At 40.3% G+C, this 25,534-nt stretch overlaps 1 protein-coding gene across 1 annotated transcript in view; it reads right to left on the bottom strand.

The window, feature by feature from the left end:
• Positions 1-25,534, bottom strand: part of DLGAP1 (DLG associated protein 1) — a 136,473-nt gene that overhangs the window by 24,424 nt on the left and 86,515 nt on the right. Inside the window, exon 5 of the mRNA XM_058803335.1 lies at positions 2,674-3,047. Within this exon, the coding sequence (XP_058659318.1) occupies positions 2,674-3,047 (374 nt within the window). The remainder of the gene's footprint in view (positions 1-2,673; positions 3,048-25,534) is intronic.

Raw genomic sequence — 25,534 nt, 5'->3', positions numbered from 1 at the left:
GCTCCATGAGGAGAGTTGTGCCAACAGTATAAAGTTAAAATTTAACCACAGATGTGTCTTTTAACAATATCACAATATTCTGGGTCCAATCAGTGTAGCTGTTAATTCCCAATGCTATACATAATATGGATAGTCATGCAAGAAAAACATTTTGCAGCAGACAGAATTTTTGGGCCATAGCAGTGTTGTGAAGTGACCTGTAGCCTCAAACTGACCACGGGTGTGCAAAATATCCAGCTCTACTGGCTGTTCCACCAGCAACTTCTTGTTGAGAGCCACTTGACCAACCTGTGCAGGAAAAGTGCTCATAAGCTGTTCTGTGAGGTGAAGTGCTTCCTTGATACTGGGGTTCTGGGGAGTTAAATACACCTTAAATCCTGTAACTGACAGAGTGAAGCAACCTTTTGATGGAAGGGCTTTTCTTTGCTTGACTTTGCTTGTTTGCTCAGCAGATTTACAGCAAAGGCTTGCAGTGTCCTAAGAGTGACTGACGGGTGTAGAGGACACACATGGAGGTTCACCAGAAGTGCACACTGGGTTTGTTTGGCAGAGGAAGAAGAAAACCAAGAATATACCTGTGGCTATTGCAGCTTGTGCTGCTCTACAGAGATAGGTTGAACTATCATCAAGGTGTATACTTGGTCTGAGCTCAGACTAAGCCTGGACCAGGCTCCCTTTACTCAGTGAAGAGAGACTGACTACTGCCAGTCAGAGGGCTGACAGTGCACCTACCTCTTTTAGGGCAGTTGTTTGTAAGAGAAGTAATTTCTGGCATCAACACCTACCTCAAGGTATTTCTACTCCCACACTACCCCTTCAGCTGCACCAGCATGACTGCTTGTGCAACGATGCTGCAAAATGGATCAGACAGCAGACTAGTGAAGTCAGTTTCTTTTATCTGTGAAGCCTGTCTGACTTTAAAAAGCTCATTGATGTGCACAGCTGTGAGGGTGGCACCACACACAGGCAGGAATCCTGTAAGGCTGCATCACTGCTGAGGGTTTCACTTCACGTCATCCCAGCTTCAGGTGGTTTGTACCACATCTTCATGGGTTTGTACACAAAGCCTGCCTCGGCACACTCTCATGTACCACCCCCGATTTCATTATTATTTCATGTGGTTACACTGGTCATCTGTAAACTTCAAAGTTTAAGAGGGAGATTGTCAAAGGCTTGAAGAGCATATGGAGCTCTGTTTTCTTCAGATCTCAGGAAACTGAGGCCTCTATACCTTTCAAAAGCAGCATTTGTTACTTGCAACACTACTTTAAGAAGAGATAGCAGGGAGATGGTCTCTTAAGAACCATGATTTACATTACCATTGATCAATTAGGCTTCTGCAAACATGGAAATGATTTTCTTGTACCCATTTGTGGGGTCTTTGCTAAGAAGTCTTGGTTTCTTGGATTGGTGAAATAAGGGATTACAATAATATAATGGTATTTTAGGCTTGGCTGGGAATGAGAATACATAACAGAGGAGTTTTTCTCTATCCCTGTCCTACCTGGATCTTTCTCCTGTGTTTGACACTGAACATCAACCCTTCTTTCAGAATATACCCAAAAGAAACAGCTGTGAAGCAGTAAAAGTCTACAGCAAAGGCAGTGAACTGAACCCACAGGCAATAGTTATTACTGCGCTTCCAAGAAGAATTGAGAGAAAAGTCACAGCTTCTCCAGCAGCTATCCCTGGGATGGCCATACTTCAGCACAGCATCTCTCATCTATCTCGTCAGGGTGATGCAGAGATTTCATGGTAAATTCTTAGACTTTACTAATCAGATAAGCCTGTCCAGGCACAGAGTGCTGTGCTTACAACCACCTTCTGCAAGAAAAAAAATATTTGTGTCTTCCTGTGAAGGCTGATAAGCTGTAGATTGCTATTCTATTTGCTCAAGATTCATCTCCTGTCAAAACTTGTGTTGATTCTCAGTTGATTTTAAGTTCAAGCACTTTGTTACAAAAGCTAATTCTGCAAACAGACAGTTGGGAGTCCTATGCACATCTTTTTTTTTGGGGGGGGGTGGGGAGTAGGGGGTGGAAAAGATAAATTAAGAAAGCTGATTACACAAGACTAGTTTATTTACTCTTGTCCTTTCTGTAAACATGAATGAACTTTAGCAGGGTTAGTTTTCTTCTTTCATTCCACTAGGGGTAACAAAATGTAATTTTCTTTAACAAGGGCAAATCAGAAGGAACTTATTTTCTGTTCCTGAGGCTGAGATAGGAACAATGCTGCCTCATTCAAGTGGCTACCAGTCATTATGAAATGCATGAATAAGCAGCAACAATTAATTCAGTGAGGGTGGATGAAAATATTTTTTTGGTGGTAGTGTAATGTAAATCATTGTTTTACACATTCCCTTTCAATGATTTAATTCATGCCTTTCTGACCCCCGCTGTGTTATGATTCATAGATTAGTGCTCATGTGTGTAATTTAACAGAGCTGAATAACAAGCAGCGCAGAGACTCAAACAAATGCTCGCATCTGATGTATTTATGATAAATTAGGAAAACATCATTAGTACCATGCAGCATTATGCTGGTGCAAGTTCTACATAGTTACCTGTCAGGACAGGAAGAAAAATATACAAAACATTGTATAATGAGCAGTAAAACAGATGTAGGAATCCAAAACAATGGCAAGCATATAATGCATGACATGTACTGTACCTGTATTCCAATAGATAAGCATCTGTTTTTCTTGAAGAGGTCCTTCTTCCTATCTTCTACTGCAACAGTGGCAATGGTTGTGGTGGTGGTGACAGTGGCAGTATTGTTCCCTACATGTTGGCTTGCAGGGCCGTGGATCTGCGCATTGGCAGCTTCAATAGCAGCTGTCAGTGCCTTCATACTGTCCAGGCTCTCCGTGGAGTTGCTAAGTCCAGACTGGCTGATGATATCTCCCCTCTGTCCATGCCCATCCATGTAGGCATCTTGGGCAGACTCCGTGCTGCTCTGGGCTGTGATGGAAATAAAGGGTTTGGTGGTGGTTCTCGGTGGGACTGGAGGCGGCGTCTTCTTGTAGGTGGTAATGCAGGATGACACTGGGAAAAACATAGCAGAGTTCTTGTTTTATTGATGCCGGAAAAATGGGGAAAATGGGCACAAATGTGATCTCAAAGCATCAATAAGCATGGACAGAGCAGAGGTGAGGAGGAGGCTGTTAGCCAAAGAGCCCCCAAAAGTCCATCTAAGTGCCAATAGTAATGCCCTGCTTAGCAGTGTCTTCCATTCCTCCTATATGAACAGCAGAATGGCTAGCAGGGCAAACTGGGAGAGAAAGTATCTATTTGCCAAGTTCCTCCTTAGTCTTTTTAGGACTGCTTTGCTCTATATATTTTCTACCAACTGTTCTAAGTCCCATGGGAACAAGACCTTCCACAAAAACGTTTGCTCTGCTTATGGCTCCCAAACAAGATTCACAAGGATGCTAAGTCTCCAACCACTTATCCCAGCTAAACTGTACTTCAAGCAGTTTTATTGCAATTGTTTTCTGCCTCTCTACCCTGTCCTACTATATGCAGAATTTCAAGGCAAATTTTTCTGATGAGAGAGAGATTCTCAAATCATCCTTTATCAAAGTTTGTTAACACTCACCGTGCTTGGACTTGTGTATTTCTTTCTATAAAATGCCTCACTTGCTGCACAGACTTCTCAAATACTTTGAAATGCTTTGTAAGTTATTGAGGACATATTTAAAAGAACATTTTGCCATGCCTAATTTCTCACCATAAATATAACATCAGTTCTGGAAAAAAATTTGCTTGATTTTACACACAGGGAGTTAGTTTAATGTAGTCAATGGCTAAAACCTGTCAGTAAAGTGTAAGTATAAATGTATGCAATAACAAAGACTTTTATTAAAGTTCATATTTTGAAGGCCACACTCTCTTTGTAAGTGCTGCTGTGTGAAGTTATAAGCTTAGCTTGAGGTTCCTAGGTTAAACTACTGTTCTATATATACAGAACTACATACAGAAAGAACTATATGGATATTAAAACATCTTGCTTTAAGGGTTAGTTGGCAGCTCTGCATTACTGAAGTCCTGGAATGCTTTCAAGGGAGGAAAGAAAGCCCATTAAGAACAAAAAACAACCATGATATGCTCTATTTTTTAACAAAATAAAATGCAGGCATGAACCTGTGCAAAGTTCAGACACAGACTTGTTAACATAAATTCTTATTAACAGTAATCATATGGCAAGAAATGATTCATCAGATCATTTTAACTGGCAGATGTCTATGCCACCCACATAAAAGGTAACTCTGCTACAGCTGTTCTGCTCTCTGTTTGCACTGTACCTGCTTGTTGAGCCAGAAGCCATTATGGTATTAATTTGACTAGCTCACATCCATATGCCTCATATCTCCCCATAGCTGTAGGAATAGTTACAGTGTGAAAGGTGTTTCCAGGGCATGAAATCACACAGGATTTTTTTAAAGACTCTAGAAAAGTTTCTGATAACATGTCTGAACCCATGTTAAACATGTTGAATACTAATGGAAAAAAAAGTGTTTCAGGTAGTGAGGGTTTTGAAACTATGATTCACTTCTGAAGAATCAAACTGAAACCATGGCATCTCTGAGAGAAGAGATGTCTAAAAATGGACTTGTCAAATTTTAACTCTGGGGAAGTGAATAGTTAATAGAGTTAAAGGTGTTATAAAGTGCTCATGACAAGGTCAATACCTGGAACTAACAGAAAGGATGACAGTTTTACAAAGGGGATTATAAATGTTTTGCTGTTTGTCACTGGTTTTGGTTCTGTCACAAAGCATCTGTTGTGACAGCAAATGCAGGTAAACCAGCTGCTGTTGCTGCAGCACAGTCATGTAATCCAGGACTCATGGAGAATTGTGGAGTTGGGATACCCCAGAAATATTCCCGGTGGTTCATTGTTAGGAGAATGTTCTCTGAGTTGTGGAAATGCAAACTGAAATTCAGCACAGAGGAATTCAAAGCACACACACACACATGCATATATCCAGGTAACACTTTGGGAAGTTGCTGCCAAACTTGTCAAATGGAGGTTCATGAGCAACGCCACTTTGCAATTCAGCAAAATATAAATTGTACCATTTAAAATATGCTGGAAGGGTACTGGGGAACTTCTGGGGACATGCCAGCACCTTCAGTACATCCCAGCATGGCACATAAGTATAATTTTTTTTACACAGCAGAGAGGGAAATGATAATGAAGCACACTTGAAAAGGCGTCTTAGGTAGGAGAGAGAGCATCAGAACCAAAGAGCAAGCCTTAACAAGACAGGTCCCCCCATCACTGGGCATCCTGCACTAGAAAGAAAGTCAATAGCAGCTGTCTATTGACAGCTACCATGTTCTCTGGACACAGCAGTACAAATACAGAATTGCCTGATTAAGTTGTCTTTCATTCTGTTGGTAAATGTACTCAATGAGGAGTATAATCCACACCGCCATGAAAGATGTTTGCACTCAGCTAATTAAATCTGAAGTTATTCTTAAGAGGGGGAGAGGACTGACAAGTCACATGGTGAAATTGTAAAGAGAAATAGCAAAACGTTCTTTTAGCAAGTCAAAACAAATCCTCGGTTTCCTGGAGTCATGCAGCACATACTGTACAGCTCCAGAGAAGCAGAGTGTGCAAGTCATAAAAGAACCCCAGGCACTTCATTACTGGAAGTAATGTAAGCTCCTGCCTCTCCTCTGCAGAAACGACACAAAAACAATGCCGGGGCCGCCGCTGCCACTCTTGGAGGCAGCTGCCCCCAATGCCGGAGCTGGCCAAGCTGCTGAGGCACTGCAAGGAAAGCCCTGGGTCTGGCCAGGCCCTCCGAGCCGCTGAGGCATGGCAATGACAGCCTTGGGGATGGCTAGGCCCTCCGTACTGCTGAGGCACAGCAATGACAGCCTTGGGGATGGCCGGGCCATCTGAGCCGCTGAGGCACAGCAATGACAGCCTTGGGGCTGGCCGGGCCCTCCGAGCCGCTGAGGCACGGCAATGAAAGCCTCGGGGATGGCCAGGCCCTCCGTACTGCTGAGGCACAGCAATGACAGCCTTGGGGATGGCCGGGCCATCTGAGCCGCTGAGGCACAGCAAGGAGAGCCTTGGGGATGGCCGGGCCCTCCAAGCTGCTGAGGCACTGCAATGGAAGCCTTGGGGATGGCTGGGCCATCTGAACTGCTGGGGCACTGCAATGAAAGCCTTGGAGCTCACCGAGTCCTCTGAGCCGCTGAGGCACGGCAATGGAAGCCTTGGGGATCGCCGGGCCCTCCGAGCTGCTGAGGTACAGCAGTGAAAGCCTTTCGAGGCAGCAGCTCTTCTTCGTGCTCGCTCAAGTACCAGGCAACCTGTGTCAGGGCAACCTGAAGCACCTGCAGCTCTTCAAGTGGCCACGGTATTTTGAATGCTAAGCTGCCCAAAAAACAAAACGAGTCCTCCCCCAAAAAACTCAGAAGGCTGGCGCTGGCCTTGTGCAGCCAGGAGAGCCTGAGCATTCAGTCGGTGCAGGGAGAGCAGGCCTGTTCCCCTGCACTCATCTCTCCAGCTCTCCTGTGGCAGGAGGATCCCGGGGGAGAGCACGACAGGACCACAGGACACGTGAAAAATTTGGAGAAATCCTCACGTCACACACAGGGAACTTGCTAAGTATGAAAGCTTGTTTAATTCACACAAGGAAGTAAATTTAAAGAGCCGTATAAATTCCCTGATAAATATGTTCTTGGACACAGCTCAAGGAGTGAAGTTCTGTAAGGAAACTGATCTGACTGGAGAGTCAAGTCAAAGTAGTCTTGTGAATCATTAAAATTGTTTAGATATGGAGTTAATCAGAAATCTCTTGTTCTGAATAGTAAAAGAACCTCAGTTTGACACAACATAGACTAGTTTCCACGGTTTTTTCCAGAGAGCAGCTGAAGCAGGCACACATTCCTCTCCTAGGGCATATGCAAGGTTTAATCCAGAAACTAGTTAAGTCATGCACAAGAATCTTCAGACAGCCAGACCACTTTGAATCAGGCTCACTGTTTCCAGTGCATCAGTCCTCCAAGTTATGCTCTCCTTTTCCTTTTGATCTTTACCCTATTTCTGTGTATTGCCTTCAGGTTACAGTTTAATCCCAAATACCTGGTGAAAAAAACCACTTTCTCCAGATTAAAAAAAAAAAGAAAAAAGAAGAAGCCACGGTTTTTGTCTTCCTAGCCAGTATTTCCAAACAACTAGCTCATGAGACAGGAATTTGGAACAGGGAGTGTCAACCACCCAGTTCAGAAGGAAGTCTAATGATAAAAAAATAATCCCAGATTGCATAATAATAAGGGCTTGAATTTGAATGTTTCATTGTACTTCAGTTGTTTAAACATGCTCACTAGGGGAGATGAGCCCTCAGGAATAAACATCAGCATGCAAACACAAATTTTTAGCTGAGTGAATGGGTGCTCAGGAGAACTCCAACACAGATTAGTATTTGTGAAGGGATCAAATTCATGCAGTGCTTTGAACAGTTCAGGTGATGAGACACATCAGTAATATCTTTCTAACTTGGTAGTCCTACGTAAACTTGATTCACAAGAATAAATGAATGCACAAATTCAAGTAAAATAATAGTGTTTCTTCTGAGAAAAAGCACGAACCCCACAGTTTGAAAGGAACAACAAAGGACACAACTTTCTCAGCACAAGAAAGATGTGGACCTGTTGGAGCGGGTCCAGGGGAGGGCCATGGAGATGATAATTGGTTGAAACACCTCTCCTGTGAAGGCAGGCTCAGAGAGCTGGGGATGTTTAGCCTGGAGAGGCCTTCCAGTATCTTAAGAAGGAGGGAGAGGGATTTTTTGTATGAGCAGATAGTGACAGGAAAAGGGCAGTGGTTTTAAATTGAAAGAGGGCAGGGTTAAATCAGATGCTAAGCAGAATTGACTCCAAGGGTGCTGAGGCACTGGAGGTTGCCCAGAGAACGTACGGATAAGCCACCCCTGGAAGTGCTCAAGGCTGGGCTGGATGGGACCCTGAGTAACCTGGCCTAGTGGGTGGGGTACGTGCCCATGGCACAGGGATTGGAACAAGATGATCTTTAAGGTCAGTTTCAAACCAAACCATTCTGAGTCAATGATTCTAACTTGCACACAACTAAGTATGAGGGTAAAAAGCAGGAGTTCTTCCATGCTGCACAGATGGACCTCAGTCTTCTGATTTACTGTCTGTTGAATGGGTGTGTTAACAGTGGTGCCCGTGCACCCCACACAACTGCCCCACACAAAACACAGGTATAGGCAGATCTCAGCAGACCCAAGCTTCAGTACTGCAGCTTCTGGGTTTAGAGGGGCAGTGCTTGATTTGGCTTGTTGGACTCAAACCATACACACATTTCCTTATATTTTTGAGATTTGGGGGGAATGCTTGAAAGTGGGGTTTCAGATCCTGTATTGTTATTTTTACATGCAAAAAATCGGTATGAAAAGGGAGCATGCATTATCTTAATAAAAAACGAAGCAGATGGTTTCTCAGGATGTAGAGATTTACTATTACAAACTGAAGCAAAGATTTTTATAAGAAGTTTTAAACCGCCCCAGGGAATAATACCACAGTGAGTTATGGATGTCATTATCCCAAATGAGAACTACTGAAGTCTAGATACCACACCATCAGGAATTCTGCCAAGGCCATGCTTTTTCCAGACCTCCCTCACTGCCAAGCTGATATCGTATTTGATGAAAGCCTAAGCTTTGCTGGCTTAGGAAACAGGCAAAACTAAAAAAAACTAAAATCCCGCAGAAATTTATACAAAATATTTTAAGTATTTTTATGGCACACAATAGCACCCCAGACTTAATATCCCATGTACTCGGAGGTTTAAAGCCGTTGCTGGTGACCTTTTCATAAGTTTGGACATTTTTGTTTGCAAGTAGTGTGCCTCCAGCTTCCCAGTTGGATACAGTGAAGGATCTCCTGAAGGTGAGACTAAATATGGCTCATCCTGCATTTCAAATGAATTGAGTTGGAAAATCTGCATGTGCATACCCAGTGGATAACAGGTGAATATTTCTCCAGCAGATTTTTTTCTCCTTTTAATTTCTTCTGCTGGAAGCTGCTGATGCCAGTCAGAAGCTTAATTGCTATCCCAGGGAAGCTGAATTATTGTGCAGAGAACAGGTGAGGCAGCCAAAGGTGTCTGCTAAATGCAGTTTGTCACTAGGATATTATCACAAATTATGGATGCACAGACAAAATCCAGGGCACGTAGGCTTCCTAGGAGACCTACTTTACTACTTGTACTACACAGCTGCTGCTGAACTTCTCTCTCTATAAGAATGACCAGTACATTAAAAGCACAAAACTTAAGCAATTCAACTCTTGTGGCCCAAGAGTCAGGAGTCTATAAACAACTGAGTCTCTGGAAAAAAGATTTCACATTAACTGAAAGTTATTACCCAGAGTGGATCGCTGATGGCTTATAATATTTAACCCCCAAAACTTGTGAACTTTACTGGTATCAAGCAATTAGCACTTGGCTCTATTTATAGATATATGCACACAGGTATCATATATACCTGCTGAATTCAGTCAGGCTGAGAGAAATCAGAAGAGAAACAGTTTTGTCCTTGTCCATAACCTTTGGCTAGAAACAAAGTGTCTGGAAAAACACCACCAAGAACTTCAAGGATAAGGATGGGAGTCTGTTCAGGAGACTCTCTCTCCTGTAGATTTGAAGATTCAAATGCTTCAGTAGTACAGTCATGGTAGAAGGTCTCTGATACAGAATATCAACCTCTACATGCAATGGAAACATGATGAAGGAAAAGAAAAAAGAAAAACAGTACAGCAGAGTGGTCTTTTTTAGTCAGCGTGTGGATTATTTACCTTTCACAGGTACAGCACCTTTTTCTGATAAAATTGGGGAAACACTGCTTGATCTGTTGCTTAAACTAAGACTAGCAAATCATTCAAATGCTTTCTGCACTTGGCCAAAACTTCATTTCCCCCATATTGAAGCAGTAATGGAAAACACAAAACCTTATAATTTTAGATAAAAATTTAAAAGTATTTTATGTTTCAGAAGTTATATGTCATAAAATCATGATGGTAAGAAATTAATAAGCTTTCTGAATATCAGTACTTTAATTTTGTAAAAGGAATTTATGGAAAACAAGGAAAACCTTGTGAAATATGGTAGTCTATCCCACTTAGATCAAGAATGTATGACAATAAATAAATGTAATAATATTCAGCTTAATGAAATCAGATTCTTTTCCTATATATTTTCCAGTAAGCACTTTCACTGGCACTTTGATATAATACTTTGTTATGTGTTACTGCAACACTCTCGAGTTCCAGAATTTGCATATTTCCCCCTTGGCAATAATGTTAATAAAACAAAATGTGCATTTTAAAAAAAAATGTGTGGTGCTAACCAAATACAGACACATCTGTGTAAACAGATCTTTATGTAAAAACACAGTACAGGAACCAAACCCAAGATTTTCAGAAACACAGGGGTTTGAACAGTCTGTAAGTATCTAGTCACTGTAGTTAGAAGATATATTTAGAAGTTTTCAAATTGAGCATGCTCTGAAGAATTCACCACTTATTCTTTTGCCTACTGAGTAATGGTAGAATGTAAAGACTTTGTCTACAAGTGTACCTTGCAAGTTCCTGGTGCTCATAACTCAAAAACCTGTGACTTGATTGCATTTCTAAATTGGCTTTGGATTCTCACCCGAACTATGAATACAAAACCTAATTTCCAGACTGTATCAGTAGCTCTTTCAACATGCCAGAAGTCAGTGTGCCATAGTGGAGCCCACATGTCCCACTGTGTTTGGGCATGGCACTGTAGGTATTATTTCTTGAAATGACCATGTAACAGTAGTAACCACTGCTGCTGGCCATATTAATACACTCTTATTTATATGCTATCCCTTCAGTTACAGAAGGAATAGTTAATATCTGAGCATCCAGGAGGCTTAAACCCTATCAAACCTGGAGATACAACAAGGCAGATTTGTGGGCAGAAACAAGCCCCCATATAGGTAACAATCTCCTGATCTTTACTGAAGCAAGTACTGTGTGATGTGCCTTCCTTCACAGTTTGTTAAGAAGAACTGCATTTTGTCCTTCCTGAGTCTCTGCTGCCAATGTCTCCTCCTTTCATGGTGGCAGACTGATGGTAAAGCAAGTTTTCCAGTCAGTCATTTTAGGAGGAGCTTGTCACAAATTTGATTAAGAAACTGCAAGTTGAAATTGTATAGCTCTTGTCACAGGAGGTCGGACTAAAGAATAAGTAGGATCCTCCCCTTCTGAATCCCTGAATCCCAGAAACCAACCTGTGAGCCTAGAGGGGACTTAAGCAAGCCAGTTATCTCTGAGTAATCTGATCATGTAGCATTTAAGTTAGATAGGTATTAATGTTGCATCACTCTTTTCAACATTATGGCAAGGATTTTCTTTTAAGCTCTTCACTGCAGCTAACTTTCAAAAGGCAACACTTGGCTGGGGTATTGACATTTCAAAGTGTGATTTCTGTATAAGAAAAAATGTTTGCGAAAGTTGTTCCCTCTTCTTCAGTCTGGAAATGTACTTTCTTTGTTTGCTGCTGATGTTAGCAAGAAAACAAGTTTCTACTGGTTTTTATTCCCAGTGGTTTTCTGAATACTTAATAAACTTAAGGTAGGGTAAGCAGAATTCTGTATTATTGCACACATCGGTATCAAGCTGGTCTCACAGAATTTGATTAGTGATGCATCTAAATTGGCTTAGAAATTAATTAGTTTGAATTGCTGCAAACCCACCCCAGATGTGGACATACTTAGAAGTGAATATAACTGTTAATGTCTTTTTTAAAACTTAAATGAAAATGAAGGGAATAAGAGTGATTCTTTCAAATAATTTATTGCAAGTAACTGCGTCAGTTCAATGATTTTAAAGTTATTTTCTTTTATGCCATGGCATGCAAACAAGCTGTACATTATTATCAGTTATATCCATTTGAATCCAGTAAAAACTGTATAAGTATCATTTAACCCAGTAAGAATTTGTGAAATTTAATTTTCTGCACCATAATCAGTTTTCAGGGTTGCTGTATTTGAGTTCATTTGTGCCTGCATGGTTTGCTTACTTTTATATCTGGGATATTTTAAAACTGCACTAAACCAGAGAACACAATGAACATGCATTGTTCTAATGTATTGTTATTAATGAAATTTTCAAAGCTGACCCAAAATGGGAAAGTTCTGTGCTATGAGACAGCTCTGTCTCTGTGTGTGTGTATATATATATTTATGTATACATGTATAAAAATAATGCACATACATACACGTATAGGACAGCTATATTCATCCAGTGATTAGGGGACTGGTATACACAGCAAATACAGAAATGTAGGTACACCAGTTTTACATGCTCTTCAACCCTAAGGCTGTTCAGAATATTTTAAGAAATAAGAAAGTCATTGCTCTGATATAGACTAATTAAATGCATTTAATACAGACTATATGAGGTGGGATTTACTATTTTTGGTACAACACACCTACTTTATTAATCAAACTACTTTATGATGCTGCCGAGTATAGGTTGTGATTCCTCAGAGCAGAAAGTACTTTGTCCCCTGATCCAGCAATTAACTCAAATATCTTTAAACTCTTAAAAACAAACTATATGTTGTTTTTTTCTCAGTACTTGGTGCCACCAAGGAGTTACTTCCTTGACATTGTCTCAAAAGTCAACATTTGAGTTTTGAAGACCTTGTTTTATGCTACTTGATGCATAAGTTTTTATTAAATAGTTTGTCTAAGAGTTAAAAGTTATTCAAATGACAGTGATGATGAAGAGCTGCTGTATTTTAATCGGATGGATGTTGGGAAGAAACTCCACGAGTGCCAAAGATAAGAAAATAGAAGCCAATGTCAACTAAAAGAAGAATGTGATTGATAAAAACAATAGGAACAACTTTTTAACTACTATGAAGTGCTGTGAAGCACCACAAAAACTGATTTCAACTATTTTACTGTGAATTTCCGTGCAACACTACAGGGTTGAAAAACCTATGCAAGTATAACAGCACACCATGCTATTCTCATAGATAAAATCCTTATAAACATAACTGTAGAAAACCAGGTTTCAGGAAGAAAAGTATCACGTGCCTATTGAGCAAGAACATCTGTTCAGACAGGGAAGTACTGACTTGTTTTTAAGCAGCCAGTACTGCATTTTTCAGCACGCTTATCACTTTTAGGGTGATCCAATCCAAGCAGGAATGTCTAAAACAAGCAAATTATGCTCATGTATTTCCTAAAAAATCCAAACCAAAACCAAAAGCAAGAGGTGCTCACTGCAGGAAGAAGGGAGGAAAAAAGGAAAATTACAGCTAAATCTGTGCTCTAGGCTGAACAGTGACTTGTCACCTGAGAGAGAGAATTATGCCCCAGCTCAAAAGTTCTGCTGACAGGGTTATCAGATGACCTGTGGAAAGTCACCTGTCAGGGCAGATCCTCTAGCACTGTGAGGGAAAATCCAATCCCATCTCAAATAAGGAGGAAATGTAGACAGAGTGTTTACACAAGAAGTTATGCTTATCTTTGGCCTAATTTCAGGTAAAATAGTAAAACAGACTTGAGAATGTCAGCACTTGACTTGAAAAAAATTAATTGTTTGGTAAACAACGTATATGGAAAATACATTTGATATACACAGTTGGTGTTGAGATCTAAACCCTGATTTCTGTCCTCTCATTTTGCATTCTAATGAACAAGTTACATCCTTGCTTAGTGACAGGCCTGAGGTCACCATGAATGACCTCATCCTTTCAGCTATTTGCTTGTTTTTATGACAAGGGTCCTACTTAATAATGCAACAAGTCAGCTGAAAATACTCTTAATGTGAAAAATTCCTAATGATCAGTCCAAGTGCCCTGAGCACAAAAAATACTGACATCTCATTTACGGTCATTATAGTGTAGAGATAAGACCATTTCAGTAAATCTGAGCACAAAAATCACTTATTGTTTGGAGTCCTGAATTAGCACCCAGAAGAGATTTAGATACAGAAAGATTCATGCAACTCTGGCATGCATGAAAGAGGACAGACCAGTCTTGTGTGACATTTAAGCAAGGTTTGAGTGAAAAGCATTGCAATTTCTTTCCATGTATTTCTCCATTTATTAAAAAAAATGCCTGTAATACAGATCTACAGTTTGAAGGAGATGTTAGACACAAACCCCCATATCTTCCTTGGAGACACTAGCTGCATGCCTGATAATGGTCTAACAGCTCATATTCCTTATTTTTTGTTTATTTGTTTATTATTTTAAAAAAATCACTCAGTAGGAGCAGAAAATTTAAAACTTGTCATCATGATCCTGAAACCTTCAATTTGTGCCATATCACCCCAGTGGCAAAAATAATGGGTTTATTTTACATAGTTTCTACAAGGACAAGAAGCACTGTCACAGTATAGAACCACAAGAATAAACTCTTTCTCAAACCGCTCATTTTATTTTCCACTTACAGTTTACTTTGGTAAGAGATTTTGGAATTTGTGCTCATCATTGGCACCTCTCTTTTCTCTAACCCCTAGACAGCAAAATAATTTTGGTGTTTCTCACCTTTACTTAGAAAAGTTAATAATGCATTTTGTAGTGACTTAGCTAAAAGTTAAACCCAGACATTCTGGGCTGGCTAAGTCAAAAGATAAACCCAGGACACCTATTTGAGACACAAGAAGAGAAAGCAAACAAGCCCAAACAAATTTTGACGCTTCAAATTATTTAGACCTTTTTAATCTTTAGACTACATAAATGCCTTCTGTAGATCACAAGGCCAATAGGAAAATCTTTGCCATGCCAACAAAGTGAATCCTACAAATCCATACAATTTCACATGCACATGGCTAACACTCCAGACCTGTGTGTGCATGAAATGCAAGAAAGATCAAATTTATAACTAAGGCTCCAATTTTTGAGTTTTCTCCTTGCAGTTTCCTGCCACAGCCTGAAACTTACTCTTCTTAGTCATCCCTCTAATAAGACCCTTTTATCACACCCTCATATTACCCATATAGACTTGGTGTTTATTTAGGATTGGAAATCCATTTCTGAGACTTTACTGCGTAAACCCAAATCTCTGACTGCGGATGTTACCACAGGCTTACAGGATGTGAAAGAAAGGGGAAGAAATCAAATCTGGATCCTCTTGTACAAATTGTTCCATTAAAAATAAACAAATAAGTAAATTAATAAATAAACAGACTTATACAAATAGCTGCAAATGTTGGTCAAAACCAAGGATGCTAAACAGAGCAACTCAGCCTGGTTCAACTCAGGCTGCTTCGTTCATCTCTGCTTTGCTTGAAAACCTTTCTATGACCTCAATTTCTGTTTGCACGGATGTTTGAAGAATGTGTGTCTTAACACCAGCACCTTTATCTGTCTGGTTAGCATGTGGTTACTCATTATTTGTTATTCTCATCAAATTACAGAGCCTGAGCAGCATCACTGTCAAATGCCAATCACTGAGCACAAAAAGCAAATAATTAAAATGGACAGATGATGAATAATCCACAGGCCAGGGTCTGCTTTTTCTAAACTGCCTGTTAACAAATGAAAAACAAATACATGTGTTATACTGATGACTGTTTACAAACAATTTGTGAACTGGAAAAAAAAAATAAAATTCAAGATTAAAATCAGTTCCAGTGAGTAAATCAGTCAGCTCTTGTTACTAACAATATTAATATAATTTACTTTTTATCACAGGAGATGTAAGAGGATACACAGAGTGTGCCTAGCTCTAGGTCACAGCAGCATCATCCAGGGCTGCACTGCACCCAGCTGAGAGGATGGGCTGAGGCTAGCTGGACACTTTCCAGAAGAGCTATTACTCTGGAGTAATTGTGCATTTTGGAAGCGGTTTAAACTGAATCACTACACCCCCATTTTTTATTTGAGATTAAGGGCTTCCAGATGAAGAACTATTGTGGAATAACCTCAGTACTTTTGGAGAATTTCCAGAGTTAGAAAGACTGCTACAGAGCAGTACAGCACATTGAGCCAGCAGTCTTCTCCCACAGCCTTTGTTTTCGTCGGAGTCTGTCAAAGGTCGGGCAGGTCTGACTCCCTTCAGCTTTTAAAGACTAAAAAGGGCAATATTCAAGATACTTTGGCTGAGTCACTTGGTGAAGAAAACAGCAACAAAGTGTGTGCATGAACTAGTTTCTGTGACTCAGGGCACAACACAATGATTAGAAAAAGCATGAACAAATACATTTTAATAATTTCAAAGCAGCTTATTACACATACAATGCCATTTTTTTGTGTCTAAGACTGCTGTTTAATTCTCATACACCAGGAGTGTAATATACTCAAAAAATGAAGAGGAACTTAGCAGTTTTCCTGAATTTAGTGCTTAGTCCTGTGGGTGAGTCATCTTTTTCTTGTTATCCCATTCAGTTGACTTTTCCATACATGTGCTGAATGTGCTATGTATTAACAGCCAAGAAGGCCACCACAGCAGTTTTCTTTGAGACTGGGAACCTGCTGATTTGACATGCTTATCAAGAGAAAAATGTCATCTCAACAGCACAAGATTGTTTCTTATTTCTCCCTATTTTCTTCTGGTGAGCAATTTTTTAGTCCTGTAGAGCCAAGTAAAAAGTCATCAGTCTAGGAATTTTTTTCCTTTTTAAAAAAATTTCCTAATACTTTTACATAATTAAAAAAATATAGAAATACTTTTCTTTACATAAAAGTTTAAAATGTGAAGTTGGAAAAGCATACCCTTGATGCTCTTTATACATGCCTGGCGGAATCACTTCGTGTCTATTTTTAAGCACATCAAGTGGAATTTAGACTCTTATAAGGCAAAACAAATACCTATTTATGAACAACTTTATAATGATAAAGGAAAAAGAGAAACAATTTCAAATCTTGCCACGTTTGCACAACAGAATGCAGGTGGTCTGTAAAGCACAGAATCATAGAATCATGAAGGTTGGAGAAGATCTTCAAGATCATCAAGTCCAACCTTCAACAGAACACAACCCATTAAAACCCTATCATGAAGTGCCACGTCTGCTTGGTTTTTGAACACTTCTAGGGATGGTGACTCCATCACTTCCCTAGGGATCCTGTTCCATTGCTTAGCATGTTAAGAGTCCTTCAGGATGGAAAGCACTCTAATTTAAATTAGCATTACAGTTTGTATCCTAAGCTGCTCTGAAATGTTCCAGAGCCTTCTATTCCTCACTTCCCCTTTTACAAGTTAAAAGTAAGACCTCCTAGATTATGGTATTAGCCTCACTAGGGAGACCTGAGCAGACATTACTTCCTTCTCTCTTATAAAAGACATATTGTCAAAAGAAAAATTGGATTAAAAAGGCTCTATTTCACATTTCTGAGACTGCTGTGTGCCACTTGGTCAAGAACTGAGCTTCCCATGACCTTCACAGCCTTCCATGTGTGAAATACATCCTACGTGACAATTTTAACATCAGTTGCATCAGTAACATATGTTCCTGACTGCACAGTGCTTTTCTGCACTTTGCCAGATGAGGCAGAGGCTGGGTGAATTGTGCATATGCAGTTTTCTAATAAAAGCAATATGGCATTATTTTTCTTGGAAGCGTGTTTGGAAAATCTTACTCCACGTTGTGTAACGTGTGTCAGGGTGACAGGTGGGCGAGGCACCGCGTGTGGGGCGAGGAAGAGGAGCCCACGAGGGCAATAAATACCTGTGTGCTTGTACCTGCCTGAACACAGAAATACAGCCACCCATGCGTACACATACAAAGCCACAAAGTTCATCTTCAACTCTGCCTTTGAGTTTTGCTTTTCTGCTCATCTTGCATGATGTAACAAATTTCAAGGCATACTCTTCTCCCAAACTTGGGGTTTTTTTATGGGATGCTCCTTTGGGTAGCATTCATAGCTTCCTCAGCATATGACACTGGAAGGGATTATTTGGTCTATCCACAGCTTTTATGTTAAGTCCCAAAGTATCTTGTAACACTGATTATGCAGACTCAAATCCCAACACAATTAAAAACACACAGAACTTGCAGTAATAAAAGGGCTAAAACCTCAAAACTAAAATGCTATGGGAAGGGAGCAGAAGAGCTTCAAAGGCTTGGCCAGTTACCCAGGCCTTTCTAGATGAGGATGGATGTGCCCAGGTGATCCTTTCTGACAGGTAAACTAGGTAAACACCACAGGTTAAAGAGGTGACTATCCCCAGTATGAACCAGTTTGGATCCAAATGCAACTTAATTCCCTGCCAGTTCTTCAGAGAACTGCATATAGAGATCTACTCAGGAAAGTTTTTTCTTGAAAAAGTTTGCTTCAGCTTTAAGGTAAGTGTACATGTGCATCTATTTTTATAAAGGTGTTACTGGGATGAGGAGGGAATTATAGTTAATAGCACCAGATGTCCTACAGCTTTTTGTTAAAAACAAAAACCCTGCAGCTCAGTTGTTCACTATGGGCTAAAAAAATATTCTGCTTATAAGCAAAATAATGCACATAATTTCACTGCTCAGTCTAACACCAGCCCTATAATTACTGGATTCTCAACTATCTTCCACATTCCCCTTGAGCTATGAATTACAAGTTTTCAGCACATTGGATACTAATACAGTGGCATGATTAGATTACCATTTCCACAGGCTGCCAAAGAAGAAGAATAGCTCATCTAAGTATGAATAGATTCATTTACTTGAAGAGAATTTTCTTTACCTTTCAGACTAATAATCTGTGTCTAACACAAGGTAAAAAGAACACAAACTATTTTCAGGCTAGTTTCTCTTAGAAAATAAAGTGACCTCCCTAGTTTTTACATCCCAGTGTTTGAAGGCATGCAGAGTTGGGGATTTTGTCTGGCTGCTCAGAGGAAAGCTGTTGCAGAATGCAGATACAGACCTGTTTTCTGTTGTAGATGGAATCCATGAGTCACTAAGGAGGCTACAGCATAATGGAAAGTAGCCATTTTGTGTTCATTTTAGTGCACAGCCTTGGAGGGGAGGAACACAGAAATCCATGAAATTTTTGATGCACTATTGTATAGAATATAAAGACTATAAATATTTTATTAGTCGGTTATGGGTTAAAAAGGTATTTTGTACTAAGTAGATATTTCCCATTGGAATTAATGAAAACATAACAGCTTTGAACTTGAAATAAGGACCAACATTTGAGGATATTTGTATTTGTAGACTATTTGTTAAGTAAAAATATAACTGTATGTTCAGAAACACTCAATCACCAGCATGCCAGGAACTCCTGTTCCAGTGCCACCAAGCAGCTGTAACCCAGCCTAAGGGACAGCATCCACCACAGCCCTCTCGTGATGCCAGAACTGCAGGTGAAACAGGCAGGTGAGTCCACTCTAGTGTCCATTCAAATAAATAGGTAACAGATCACATGCAGCATGCTTGTTTTTTGGGGAAGCTGACACACCACAAGTGGCAGCTTCAGTGACTCTCCAGCTCCACTCTCCCACTGCTGATGGGATCCTGGTTTTGCTAAAATGCATTCACATCCTTGCCCTGCCCCATGGGATAAAGCACACAGACACGCACACTCCCTTCCCAGCTGTTCACATCTTACAAAAGGTTTTTGGTGGATGCAAAATGCCAGAGAAATCAGTGAAAACTCATAGGAACTTCTATCAGTGAGCAACCTTTGTGGGCCATCCCTTGTGTTTGCAAATGAAATTCCTGCCACACATTTGTGGCCTGCTTGGCACTTTTCTTGCTTGTGTTTTAACTCTCTGGTTCATAATTTTATTATTTTACTATGGTCTCCAGACCATATTCAGACCACCATTGCCTTGTGATATTTCTCTGCAGTGACTACATTAAAACCTTGTTAAAAAAGTAAATCTAAACAACTTTGGAGATGCTCAAGGAGAACCACAGATTTCTTTTTGACATGCATCATTATGTAGTTAAACAACATTCCATGAAACACAAGGATATTTATTATTCAACAGATTACACTCTGTTACAGCTTAAGCTAGTCTGGAAATAAAAGGACAGCATTATTTAATTAATGATGGTTTTCAGATTACATCCAGGGAGAGAATAGCTGTTTTTTCAGTTTTTGTTAGCCTAGGTGTGGCCCTGTGAGCACTGCTCACAGAAATACTACTCCCTTCTCCCTTGCTCACACACAGACATACACATTGCTCTCCTAACTTTGTCCTGACTGTTCCTGGACAGTTTTCCATTGTAACAAGCATCTAGGCAAACAAAAACATGCTTCCTGTAGGAAAAAGAAGCCCTTTACCTTGGGTGTCCACATTTGTCTGTAGGACAAACATTCACTGTGTTTTCTACTGTGCCCTCTCTCCAAGCTTTCCACCCCTTCCTCATCCCAGGCTCACATTGCAGCCTTGCAGATGCTCTTTCTGAGCCTCACTGCCCTCCCAAAACTGATGTGGTTACAGCTGAATTCTTTCTTTCCTACAGAATCTCAGGACACCATATTTTTGCTTTGGAGTTCAATGTGTCGCTTGATCACTGGTCTCTTGGCCTCTGCTGTTTTGCCTTCTATAACAACACAGTAAATGTCACCCTCTTTGTCCAGAAGGATAAAGTCCCTGTCCAAGTCCCTATTCAATGCACAGAGTATGAACAAAATGCCTGAAGTTTTCCAACATGCTGTTTACGTCCTGTTGCAGTACTGTCTGTCTGAAAATCCCAGTTGTGACTTAGCTTCTCTGTGCTGAGCAGTTCAGCCTGGATAATTTCAGTTCCTTGCTGCAAAAGGAAATCTGAAACAAATACAAAGCACCCTCCACTTAGCAAATATATCCAGAAAACAAAAAGAGGAAAAATCTGGGAGAGCCTGTATAAATGCCTATAAATACCTGGAAACCACAGGCACTCTGTCAAGTAACTTATCCCACCCTCCTTTTAAGAGGTATATTTGAAGGGGATGAACTACCCTTTGGCAATGTCAGCCTCCCTCCCTTTACTGAACATCAAGCCCAGATGACTAATTTTGGATGGCCAATTAGGCAAGAGGAATCCCAATGCTAAACAACTTCAGCATGTTGCTGCACAAAGTTTCTCCTGTTTATATTTAGCCTCTTTTCTCCATTTTTGTGGAGCTCTGAGATGAAAATCTGGAGACAAAAAGATACTATTCTACCCTCAGAGTTTATCTGTCTCAGATGCACTGCTTGTCTATACCTAGAAGAGCTCTTTGCTGTTTGTGTAATGCTGTGCAGTGGAAATCAGCAGTTTGTAGACAGCTCTTTCTAAGATCAGGAGGACAAATGCTTGTTTCTTTTCTCTATGATGTCTTCCAAGTTAACAATAGATATTGACCTTATGGAATTGCTGTAGCACATTGTGAATTATGTATGAAATGCTATTTCCCTGTCTGCTGTGGACATGTTTGACTGTGCTGTTTGCAGCATCATTGTCAGAGGGCTTGCAGTGTTCTCAGTGACACAGCTAGGGCAACTGAACTCACCATAAAGAAACTGTCAATATTAAATTAAAATAAAATTCTATCTCATTCCTTAAAATCCAAATTCTTGAAAGCAATCAGCTTCTTATAACTCCTATCCCACTTTCTAACACAGTTTAAAACCTTTCCTTAGAATTATAATTATTAAGGTTAGAAAAGACTTCTGAGATCATCACTTCTAACAATTAAGCTAACACTACCAAGTCCATCACTAAATCATATACCCAAATGCCACATCCAGATGTCTTCTGAACACTTCAGGGATGGTGATTCCACCACTTCCTTGGGCAGCTTATTCCAATGCCTGACTACTCTTTAAGGGGAGAAATTTTTTGTAATGTCTAGTATAAACCTCCCCTGGCACAATTTGTGGCCACCTCCTCTTGTCCTTATTACGTGGGAGATGAGCCTCATTATAACCTCATTTCAGGCACTTGCAGAGAGCAATAAGGTCTTCCCTGAGCCTCCCTTTCCCCAGGCTAAGCAACCCCAGGCTCCCTCAGCTGCTCTTCACAAGAATCGTGCTCTAAAAGTAGGTTTCATTCACCCAAGTGTTCAACATAACCTCACAGTGAAGTGCAATGTTAAGTAAACAGAATGCCAAAGAGTAGAACAGAACAGAACAGAACAGAACAGAACAGAATAGAATAGAATAGAATAGAATAGAATAGAATAGAATAGAATAGAATAGAATAGAATAGAATAGAATAGAATATTTTTGTTGGAAAGGTGCTAAAACAATCATCTAGTCCAACTGCCTTACCACTTCAGGGCTGAGAAGTTAAAGCAAATTATTAAGGGCATTGCCCAAATGCCTCTTAAATGCTGACAGGGATGGGACATCAACCACCTTCCTAGGATGCCTGGTAAAAAAAACAAACCTCAGTGAAAGGAGATTCAAAAGCATAGGCAGATGCCTCACTAGCAAGCCTAGAGTCAAGAAGTCAACAATGATTATAACCTACCTATTCTTTTTTCCATCAAAGCTCACTTCAGTAAAAGTCTCCTAGATTATATCAAATGAGTTACATCAGATAAGAGGTCCCATACAGACAGAATCTAACTTTCATGTGTAGTCTGGCTTGTACTGGTTCTCTGTTCTTCAGCATGTTTCTTGTGCCCCCCAATTTGCTCATCAGAGATCGTCTGTGAGGTTTATGCATGTGGCTGTTCTCAGAGACTAAGGCAAATCAGAAAGAATCAGCTGCTTTCTCAGTGGGAACACATATTTTTAAAAAATCTAATCAGAATATTTCTCCATAGTTGGGTTATTAAGAAAGTGGACTAGAAGCACATTTTTACAGCAGTAATAACTTTTCCTTCCTTTTGTAACATCCACTTTTAAAGTGTGCAATCAGTGTTTCTTCCCCATCATCCTACTTTTATTATCATCCTAGGCAAAAAATGCCATTGTAATAATGTAAAACAAATGGAACCGCTTATTAACAATACACAAAAGCTACAAAGAGGGCTGAATTACTGAAGCTATTGTGAGGAAATTTCAGCCAGGTGTTTTTTTTTTTCTCTCCTCTCATGCAAACCTCATTAACAATGTCCAGTGTGTACACCAGGAATGCAGGCTTTGGTCCTGGGTACATAATGAGTCAGGAGTCTAGGAGGAGACCCTGGCAACATGGGAACAGCATCCTGTCCCACTGCAGCTTTTCTGACACTGAAATGTTTTTGGGGGAGCACCATCTACACTCACAGTTGACCTAGTGACAGAAGCAGAAAATGTACGCAGGCTACCTTTAACTGAGGAGCGCGTGAGTAAATCAGGCGAGCGCTCAAGTACAGCAAGGAGCTTTGCGTCAGTGGTTCTTTCTGCTGATGCAAGGGTTCTCCTGTAAATTGCACCCAAAAGCAAGCAGAGTTGGCTTGGAATGTTTACTTCTGAAAATATATAATGAAATGGATTATTAAAATGCACCAAATCCTGAGTTCCTTGTGGGCATGTGTAATTTGTAATTGCGGAAACTGCAGGAGCCTTCTTTTTTCCTGCTCCCAAGTAATTAAGAGTGTAACTGTTCAGCCATTCGCATGCAATGAATTCTCTCTTCCCTCACTTACACTGCTATGTCCTGTTATACATTACATATCCAAGGATTACATATTTTATACACTTTTGATGTTGTGGTGGAAATAAATTTTACAAGCCAGCCAAACTTCTCTTAACCACGTATACATCTGCTGTCTCCCTGAAGCTTGCTGACAGTTAATTCCCTTCACATCTCCTGTAGCTGCACAAGAGGTACTGTTCCCAGTGCCCTTGCAAGGTTACAGCCAGCTCCCACCCCACATGACTAAATCAAAGCATTCCAAAAAACCAAAGGGACAGTCAAGTCTCTGGAATTTCAAAGCAAACATTTTCTGTATGTCTGGTGCTTCAACTCCTGCCAAGTCATTTCTCCTAGTAATCATGTGTTGTGTTTAGCACACCAGCCCAGCTTCTGACTCCCTTTTCACTGACAGAGCAGAGGCTTTGATTCTGGCCTGACATACACCTGGATAAATCCACCAAGGTCAACAGAACTAGACAGGTATAAACTGAAAAGAAATAGATCCAGATATGTGACTGTGTACTACACGTATATCATGTAGTAAGAACGCATCGTGATTTTTCCAGCACATCCCTAGCCCCAGCCATGAGCAGGTGCTTTTCTGGGAATGGGGGGGTCACTGTGGCAGGACATGAAGCAGCTTGTTATGTATAACACATTGTTGTCCCTCTGAGGACCACTCAATGTTGCCCTGTATGTAGAGTGATCTCATATGGGACTGTGACACTGCAAGGCAGAGCTGCCAGCTTTGTGCCACTTCACAGACTCAGGGCCATGTGGCCGCCATCAGAAGGTCACACTTGATACTGCAAGGGTTAAACTAGCAGGTCCAGACCCAACACTGGGCTTCACTGACCGGAATACCTAAGGACAGGTATCATTTCCCAGCTTAACTCCTACAAAAAAGAGCAGCTCTCTCTCTCTCTCACACACACATGCTGGTCCCTCACACTCTTTTCCTTCTGTCTTTAATCATTCATGCTCACTCTAAGTTTCTTTAAACTGCAATTGGTTAAGGTTCCCAGGTCTGAGGGAGCCCCTTGTCAGGGCAGAAATCTCTCCTACGTGATAAAACAGAGTAGCTAAATTGCTGAAGAACTGAGTAGAGATATGGTTCTTTCTTTACAGCAGAATCCCCTTTTACCAGCAACTATATTTAAGGACAATACATATGCTTAACACAATATATATGCCTAGACACTTTTGCTTCTGTATTTTGTTTACTGCCAAATAAAATGCTGAATATTATGATCCTTCTCTGCGTCTTATTGGAATTTTGGACCTGTGCACTTGCTATCCTCGACCTTGGAGATCACAAATGTAGAGGCACCATTTGAACTAATTTCCCCCAAATTTAATTTTTTATTCTCTCTTCATGTACATGTGGCTCTTATTCACATGCAAAAGTCCTGTGCCTAACAATACACAGACAACCCTGCAGTAAATATCAAGAGGACTGCTTCGTTCCTTAAGGTTTCCTGTCCTCTCTCTGCCTTAAGCAATGTCCCACAATCTAATTTGCTTTAAAGAATAGCCCTCAAAATACTTTTCAGGAACTTGGTTAATCTGGTATTACTCATGCTTCTAATATTACAAGGAAGACCTTGAATGACATTTAGCTAACAGGCAGTGTGTAGCTATGGACATAATTATTTCTGAGGTAAAGACCTTGAACTCAACGTGCATATGGTTTGCATTTGTTTTTTAAGAGAAGCCCCTAATGAAGCACATTCCCTATCCCACAAGGCATATTAGTCTGCAAAAATGGTGGAGATGAAGTCTTACCATTAATAATTAAATTTTTGTTGCTACCACAGTGGCGATCATTAGGCAATTATCTTTTGTCTTCGGAGCTCTTTGTTCAGATAGGTTTCTAAATAGATCCTTTTTTTTGTGAGTCTGATACATTAAAAATAAAAAAAAAAAAAAAGAAAAAGAAAAATAGCAAGATATCTTCTGTTCCAGAAGATGTCAAGGACTTCTTCAAATATAATGGCTTCTGCCCCAAGCAACATTTTGTCTGGATTTTGT

This window comes from Ammospiza caudacuta, chromosome 1 (genome assembly GCF_027887145.1).
Source record: "Ammospiza caudacuta isolate bAmmCau1 chromosome 1, bAmmCau1.pri, whole genome shotgun sequence".
In the NCBI taxonomy this organism is placed as follows: Eukaryota; Metazoa; Chordata; class Aves; order Passeriformes; family Passerellidae; genus Ammospiza; species Ammospiza caudacuta.
This window is presented reverse-complemented; position numbering and strand designations above follow the sequence as displayed.